Below are 8,987 nucleotides of genomic sequence, written 5' to 3'. Positions count from 1 at the left end.
TCCGGAGCGTGGCGCATCTTCGACCACCTCTACACCAGAACGAAAGCGTTGAAACCATTGTTGTGCGGTGGAAATGGAAACTGTATCGGGTCCATAAACTGCACAAATTTTATTGGCGGCTTGAGATGCATTTTTGCCTTTATCGTAGTAGTAATGTAAAATATGCCGTATTTTCTCTTTATTTTGCTCCATGTTTGCGACGATATAACTCGCTAACGACTTTAAAGAAACGACAATCAATCAAACACGTGTTAGCGCGTGAAATGAGCTTTCCAAAAAGGTATAGCGACGAATAAAACTATGTAGAACTACGCGCTTTCAGCGCCAACTAGCGAAAATACCGCAAGACTTTTTTGACAACCAAATATATTATAATATGTCGACTAAATCTGGTATTTGATGGTTGCTATGTAAAAACTTCAGTACCTTCAGGAGATGTTTGGCATTTGATCATGAAAAGCCCTACGCCAGAACAACGTTTACAAATCGTTAAACTTTATTACAAAAAATCAGCTTCTCTAAAGAATGGGTTACCTATCATAGGCCTACTGAGCGTACAATTCGCAACACCATCATCCATCTTGAAACCCAGCAATTATTACTGGATAATATTCGACCGAATAGACCACGTCTGGCACGTAGTGACGAAAATATAATAGCCGTAGTTGAAAAGACTGTGAAGAGTCGATGCAGCGCCGTTGGCAGCAGTTACGCCAGTTACTAGTCAAAATGAAATAGATACTATACTATCTCAGACATAGCCACTGCCAACATTTTAAAAAGATAATCTTCAAAAAATAAATGCCAAAGAATGTGCTTTTCAAATGATAATAAACATTCCCCATTAAATTTGATGCTTCTGTCTTTTTTCTTTAAAAAAATAGAGAACCTCGAAATGGATCACCCGGTTGTAAGTACATATTCTCACATGGTATCAATTTGATCCAGTCTTTTTTACGTTGTGTTAATAAAGTTAGTGACATAATTTCCTAATGACTTCAAAACTGCACCTTTCAGAAAAACCAGAATTCTATTGAATATCTCATTTTTCTTCACGTGCCACAAAACCAGCAAGTTCTCTGAAAATTTCTTTTAAAGAAAGATATAAAGTAATTTCTATAAGAGTTCTTGTTTTAATATAATGAAGGAAATGTTATATTTAGGGGTTTCACATAGTCTCATAAATTATAAGTTATAACGATCCGAAAACATAGCATTGAGAATTGTAAGTGAGTAAACTCAGTTTTGCATGTAGTCCAACAACAATTTTTTTAAACCAGTGTAAAAATTTATAATTTTATGATTTTACAATGCTTTATGGCGGGTTGTGAGTACCCCAGTTATATATGAGAAACATAAGAATTAAGAAATCATTTACGAACATTTTTTTGTTTGATAATGTAAATAAGAAACTCTTTGAAGCTTTTCTGCAACAGAGATACAAAGAAAAATGATCCAACTAAACGAGAGAGAGGAAAACTTAACCAACCGCAGTTCTATAAGCTCACTCGCCTCGCGCATAATCTTGGCACTTTCATTACAAGCTGAAAGTAACCACGGTACCCTGAATATATTCGCCACTAAATTGGCATACAGCACCACCACCAGCGATCTCAAGTGAAATACTTGTATACATATTGACAATGAAACACTTAATTACAATTTGTATGAGAAGAGCAGTGAGCTGCACGACCTAGGGTGCGAACAGAGTGGCCGCTTGTTGCCGAGCCGAGCCGACTGACGCTTATTGCGAGAACCAATGCGAGAAAACTGGTACTATACAAATTAGTACAAATAAGCGCGAACAGGTCATAGTGGGCGCCGAGCTGGTCAGAGCGCAAAGCTGATTGAATGCGAGAAAACAGTTCCAAAGCGTATTCCAGCGCCGAAAACATTGTTTATTCTGCGAAAAGCTAGTTTTGGACATAAAATTCTTTGGAAAAAGTGAAATCAAAAATTATATGCTGTCATTCATCATTTAATGGCATTCTTGTTGAACTTTTCTTGAGTACAGTCGTGTGTTTTGGTTTATTTAAAATGAATGTAGAAGAATTAATAAGTGAAGTTTTTTCTCGGCCGGCTTTGTGGGATCAGAAAAATAAATGTTATCATAACCGTGTTTTAGTGGAAAAGCTATGGATGTCCGTTGCTTCAGAAATGAAAATACCAAGTAAGTTACATTGAAATTTATTATATTTTATTCATGAATACGAAATTACAAAATTTATCTCTTATTAATCTACCATTTTTGACACTTGTTTTATTGAATTCTTTTATGATTTTTTCCAAATGTTTTTTTTGCACTTCTTCTTTTAAATTTTCATCTAATCCTTCTAAATCAATAATTATGTTGTATAGAAGGCATATACATTTTACAATGAGTTCAGCGAACAAAGGATCCGTTTCAATGGGTTTCCATAATATTCTGAACCTTGCACTTAATAACCCAAAGGCGCATTCAATGCACTTTCTAGCTCTTGAAAGCCGGGCATTAAAATATTCATGGTTTTCTTAACGGCTTATCCCCTTAACAAACATTCTAAAAGGGGATAAGCCTCATCCCCAAGAAATACATATGGCACAATTTCTTCACTGTTTGGCAGACATGTATTTCCTAGTACAGGTAGTTCTCCACTTTTTAAAAGATTAAAGATTTTGGAAGAGCTAAAAGTGCCACCATCACTTTGCTTTCCGTATCCACCAACTTCAACCGCAATTAATTTGCAGTTGGCATCGGCAATACCTTGCAACACAATAGAAAAAAAGTGTTTATAATTATAATACATGGAGCCAGTATTTCCTGGACACTTGATTCGTATGTGCTTCCCGTCGATAGCACCAATACAATTTGGGAAGTTCCATAGCTTCCAGGATTGCTCTGCAATTTCTTGAAAACATTGTTCGTTTGGCTGCGGCATATGTATAGTAAACATATTATCCCATAGATCTTGGGTTGTCTCCTTAACAATAGCTCCTACTGTTGATTTGCCTAGCCGAAACGAAAAAGCTAGTGAGGCAAATGATGCTCCAGTTGCCAGAAATCTAAATAAGAAAGTTAAAACAAAAATTGTTATTTAAATTTATATTATATTATTTGTATAATTTTTTGTATTTTATTGTTTAAATTCATGTATGCATATAATTTTTATCATATTTTAATTATATGACTTTATTTGATCTTGCAGAGGAAGACTTAAAAAAAAATGGAAGTATTTACGCGATCAATTTCGATGCGAAGTACGCAAAATTCCAACTCCAAAATCGGGGGATGCCGCATCACAAATTACTTCGAGTTGGCCTTATTTCAATTCTCTACTGTTTTTAAAGGACCAAATGAAAAACAGAAATTTAAGTGGTAATTTAAAAGCGTCAAGTGTAAAAGCTACCCAAGAAGAGGTTGAATATGAAGAAGAAATTGAAGATATTCTCAACACTTCACAAGTCGAAGAAACAAGAGATCTGTGCGACAATGACGAGTTCAGCTGTGAAGTTCCATCAAAAAAAACAAAATACCTCTAACAGCACTGCCCAATTGTTGGAAATTGAAAAAAGAAAATTGGCACTGCTGGAAAATAAAAAAATGGAAAAAAGACTGTATTGGATGAAGATGAAGCATTTTTGTAACTCTTTTGCCGCATATTCGGAAGTTGGACCCAGAGAATAAATTTCTGTGTCGAATGGAAATGCAAAATGTACTTTATAAATACGTGTATGCAAAAGTTAAAAATACTGTCCAATGAAACTTCAAGATACGCGCCTTTGTCTTCACCAATCAGCGTTTCTTCTGAAAGCTACCAGATAAATTCTTTAGACCTTAGCACAACTCCTTGTTTTCAACCGATCTCATTTACCACAGTTGAAGGTACAAATATACCATCAACTTCATCATCATTGGTTCCAGACCAAAATACAATGGAAACTATAATTTATTCATCTTTAAATTCTTCCTAATTAATTTATATTATTTATTTTTAATTTTTTTGTTTAATTTTTCTTTTTATTTATAAAAAAATGTATTCATGAATTTAATACGATATAAAATGAATTCAATACAATAAATACAAATATATAAAACATAAAAAATTTCTTACCTGAGAGTTACTATCAAGCGTTCACATGGACATATTGGTACTTTAATAAAATTACTCCACTTCTTTTTTAATTTATCACCAATCTTTTCGAGAATATAGTCGAAAGTTTCAATACTCATTCGAGTATATTCTTTAAACTTGGCAGGATATTTTCTTAAATCACTATATAAGTGATGAAATTCTCCAAATTCACTTCGTTTATCATTTATTGGATGTTTTCCTAATGATTTTTTATTGATAAAATACTTTAAAACAGTAGCCGAAGCTAAATACTCATCCTCTGACGAATCCATATCTTTTCACTTCAATTTCACAAACACGAATGAACAAAAAACCCAAATGCATACAAACATACATAAAACATAAATAATAAATAAAATATCAGCGCCGATTCTCGCATCCACTATGCACACTCAAACTTGTTTCTCGCATGAACAAGTTCTCGCAATAAGCGTCAGTCGGCTCGGCTCGGCAACAAGCGGCCACTCTGTTCGCACCCTTAGGCTTGCTAGAGCCATGAGCACGTTTTTTAATTCCCCATTGATTGCTTGGTATTTTTGTATGAAATGGCAGTATTTCACGAGCGCTAAGGTTAAGGTTTCATAAAAATACAATTACAAGTTTGTAGCTACAAGTGAATTCTACAAGTCACAAGTCTACAAATGATACTTTTACAAGTGATCTTGAGTCACTAAACAAAATTTGAACTTGTACACTTGTAGAATTGTAGAAAAAAACCTTAGGGTCGACGGAGACCCTAAGAAAAAATTTTACAAGTTACAAGTGAATGATAAATTGATTTAGAATTTGATTTATAACAAATTGTTTTTAAAAATTAGTTCAAATGAACACAAAATCAAACATATTTAATATTTTATGACACACATTAGTCGAATGGCATTGTTGGTTTATTACAAATTATCGATAAGCGGCAACATCACTAATCATACATATATTATAAATAAATGAACCCGTGTGCAAGTGAAACTTATATTATATTAAAAAGCTCATATTTTTTGTGTGTTTGCAAAATGAACTTATTATACGATTTTAGTGATGAAAGCGATAATGAAATCACATTAAAAAGGAGAAGACTATTTAGGCCACGTCTGGAATATGAATTCCTGGAATCCACGTTGGAGTATAATGAGCGTTTTAGGCTAAAACGTGAAAAATTTGTTTTGTTGTTAAATTTGTTGTGTCCAATACTGGAGAGGAAGACAAGTAGAAGCCATTCTCTAACGGTGCAACAGCAGCTGCTGATAACGTTACGCTGGCTAGGAACAGGAACCACATACCATGCAATAGGTGACTTGCATGGTGTGAGCAAAGCCACTGTGTGCAGAGTGGTAAAAAGCGTAGTTACTGCAATAAATACCGCCTTATTTGCAACGTATGTAAGATGGCCAGAAAATGTGGATCAAGTGGTTACTAAATTCTACGCGATCAGAGGCATGCCGTTAGTTTGCGGCTGTTTGGACGGCACTTTAATAAAAATAGATGCACCCAAAGAGCATGAAGAAGCTTATGTTGATAGGCATGGTAATCACTCCATTTCGTGTATGGTGGTTTGCGGACCCAATCTCCAGTTTTATTACTCCTATGCAAATTGGCCTGGGAATACTCACGACTCTCGCGTCTTGCGGAATAGTTGTTTGTTCTGCAAAATGGAAAACGGCTGGCGTCCAATTCAGAATGGAATCATTCTAGGTGATTCAGCATATCCGCTGAAAGATTGGCTGATTCCTCCACTATCTAATAATAGAAGATTCCTCAATGCCCATAAATCAACCAGAAGAGTTGTGGAAAATGCAATTGGTATTTTAAAGGAAAAATTTCCCATTTTAAATTATTTGCGGGTGAGCCCAGAAATGGCCTACGATGTTTTTACTTGTGCGGTCACACTTTGCAATTTTTCACGCACTGAAGAAGATGAAAACTACACAATTACTAACCTTAGTGACTCCGATATTGTAGAAGAAGACAGCCAAACCATAACAGACATTAGAGGCCAAGCTAGGCTACAAACTATTTTAAATTATTTTAATTAATTTACAAATAAGAAAAATATTAATAAAAAAAGTATAAAGAACAAAAAGTTGTAACTAAAAAAATAAGGGGGTGTACGCCCCCTTACGGCGCATACATTTTTGCTCCAAAATTTTAATCTGAAGAGCTTTATTTTTCAAGTAAAAATTTTTATTCTGCAGCTTCAAGTTTTCGATCTGGCACTCCACCTTTTCATCCATCTTCAATTTTTTAATTTCTGCTTCCCCGTGGGCGGAAGAACCATTTTCCATACATCGCTCTAAATTAAAAAAAAGATAGGACAAATTTTAAATATAATTTAATTGTACTCACTTCTTTTTCGGGAGCTCTCAGGTATAGGCACTGGCTTTTCTTCCTTCTTGGTAGCTGTCACTTCCGTAATTACCAACGGTGAGTTACTGTCATTGCTTTCATTTAATGTGATGCCAATCAAATCTTGCAATGACATATCCTCACCATCATTCTCTTGGGGCCGAATACCATCGCAGGTTGGTGACTCCTTCCCAATCACTTCTAAGACCAGGGTATCCAACTCGGATAATTTACAGCCCCTGCCTCCAGCCGCCCCTGTCTTTCTGGAGTTGTCCCTTTTAGCCTTAATTTGAAAAATTGCTATATAAATTTTTAACACTTTTTTTAATTAAACTCACCAGTGTCGCCCGTTTGATATTTGCCCAAAAAACATCACGTACGTATTTGGCGTCTTGTGCACTTGAAACCAGTCCAAGTGCAACACACCTAATACGCATGTTCTCCCACTCTTCCATTTTCATCACTTTGGTAAGTTTATCGCTAAACTTACCAAAGAGAATGTCTTTGGCAGCTAAGATCTCCCGCACTACACTAATTTTGTTATGTTCATTTGCCATTTTTACAAATAAACGATTTTTAACAACAAGTGGGCAAACAACATTAAACACACACAACATGTGTTTTGATTGATTAGGGATGTGATGACAATCAAAACAAATTATCGATATACATATATTTACACATACATATGTTTAATTTATCAAAATAACTTTATAAAAATATTTTATTTTATTTAAAAATTCACAAGTATACAAGAACTTGCAATTGTAGAAATTGTAGTTTACAAGTGCAGAAAACTACAAGTGTTGTCAAAATTTTAGTGAAACGCAATTTATCAACACTTGTGAAAATTAAACTTGTGATTGTAACTTGTAAACTTGTAGAATTGTAGTTTAGTGAAAAAGGCCCCAGAAGTAGCAGATCGTCAGCCAATGTGTACGCATTGAGACATGACCCTCAACGACGAGTAATATACGTCCATACAGAGAGTCCAGGTGGGGCATATTACCCTGAATGGTGAGCATCGAATATCCAACAAAATAAACTGACTGCAAAATGTAAGTAACGGATGATCCAAATAGCCTGTGTCGTGTTTTTTTGTGAGTCGTGTCAAGCTGTCATGTTATTTTTGTTCAGTATTGTATGGTATTTTATCATGGAAAGACTTACGCCTGAAGAACGTTTACAAATCGTTCAACTTTGTTACGAATATTCACGTTCTATAATGAATGTGTTTCGCGGGCTTCGCAAAACTTATGGTCAACATAATCGGCCTACTGAGCGTACTACCGTGAATAATCAATTCGGCGCCGTTCGCAGCGTATGCTATAATACAGCTCTGTCCTCCTAAAAAGTTCCTAGAAGAACCGACATTTTCGAGCCAAATTTTGCCATAAGGCCCATTTCTGGCTCAATGGGTATGTAAACAAGCAAAAGAGCCGCATTTAGGATCCGTCAATGGCGGCCATTATTGCGCTATAACCGACTATTTGATTCCTGAAAATGAAGCTTCTTAACTCGGCGAGAAGTGGTTTTAACAAGATGGCGCCATTTCCCACACATCACATCAATCAATACATTTATTAAGGTAACACTCGGGTGAGCATTTCACGTTTTGGGCGGAACAATTGACCATTCTTTCTAATGGTAATAAACATTTCTCATTAAGTTTGAAGTTTCTGTGTTTTTTCTTAAAAAAAATATAAACTCAAAAACTTTATAATTATTTGCATCTTCCTTTACTTCAAAATACAAGGTCTGTCGCAAAAGAAACAGAACTGTTAGAAAAACAACAAAAAATTAATATTTTTCAAAAGTTATATTTTTTTATTCAAAGTAGTTTCCTTGGGCTTCGATACAGCGTTTAGCCCGGTCAATTAGCATTTCAAATGAGTGTTTAAGGTCATTTTTCGGAATGCTCTTGAGAATATCGGTCGTCGCCTTTTGGATAGCTGAAATGTCCTGAAACCTGTGTCCTTTCATGGGAAAATGAAGTTTTCCAAATAGGTAAAAATCACAGGGTGCCAGATCAGATGAGTAGGGTGAGTGATTAATGGTTAATATGGAGCTTTTTTGTCAAAAAATCAGTGACAAGCGTCGACCGATGACACGGCGCATTATCGTACAACTGGCGCCAGGACCCTGCCTCACGGAATTGTGGTCGAGCACGACGAATACGTCACAAAAGACGCTTCATAACACCAAGTTAAAACACAGCATTAATCGTTTGGGCAGGTGGGACGAACTCTCGGTGTACAATACCCTCGGAATCGTAAAAACAAACCAGCATTGTCTTTATTTTTGACTTCTGAAGACCACCGACTTTTGATCGTCACAGAGGTCCTCACGACCTTCTTGGAATCGCTTAAACCACTCATTCACATTACTACGGGATAGGCACTGTTCACCATAAACTTTTTTCATCATTTGAAATGTTTCAGTAAACGTTTTCCCAAGTTTAAAACAAAGTTTAATATTTGCTCTTTGTTCAAAATGCATTTTTTGACCGATAACCAAAAGCTGCTGTCACTTTTT

General features: G+C 35.5%; 2 protein-coding genes across 2 annotated transcripts; both read right to left on the bottom strand.

The window, feature by feature from the left end:
• Positions 1-2,245: 2,245 nt before the first annotated feature.
• Positions 2,246-4,304, bottom strand: LOC126754610 (uncharacterized). Its single transcript, XM_050466718.1, has 2 exons — positions 4,092-4,304; positions 2,246-3,042 (listed from the first exon to the last, which is right to left on the bottom strand). The coding sequence occupies exons 1-2, from the start codon at positions 4,208-4,210 to the stop codon at positions 2,520-2,522; spliced, it is 642 nt and encodes a 213-aa protein (XP_050322675.1). The 5' UTR covers positions 4,211-4,304; the 3' UTR covers positions 2,246-2,519.
• Positions 4,305-6,095: 1,791 nt separating this feature from the next.
• LOC126755772 (uncharacterized) lies at positions 6,096-7,009 on the bottom strand. The gene is made up of 3 exons (XM_050468506.1): positions 6,791-7,009; positions 6,453-6,735; positions 6,096-6,399 (listed from the first exon to the last, which is right to left on the bottom strand). The coding sequence occupies exons 1-3, from the start codon at positions 7,007-7,009 to the stop codon at positions 6,197-6,199; spliced, it is 705 nt and encodes a 234-aa protein (XP_050324463.1). The 3' UTR covers positions 6,096-6,196.
• Between the last annotated feature and the right edge of the window lie 1,978 nt (positions 7,010-8,987).

This window comes from Bactrocera neohumeralis, chromosome 4, assembly GCF_024586455.1.
Source record: "Bactrocera neohumeralis isolate Rockhampton chromosome 4, APGP_CSIRO_Bneo_wtdbg2-racon-allhic-juicebox.fasta_v2, whole genome shotgun sequence".
In the NCBI taxonomy this organism is placed as follows: Eukaryota; Metazoa; Arthropoda; class Insecta; order Diptera; family Tephritidae; genus Bactrocera; species Bactrocera neohumeralis.
Note: the sequence above shows the minus strand (reverse complement) of the source record. Positions and strands in the feature narration are given on the sequence as shown.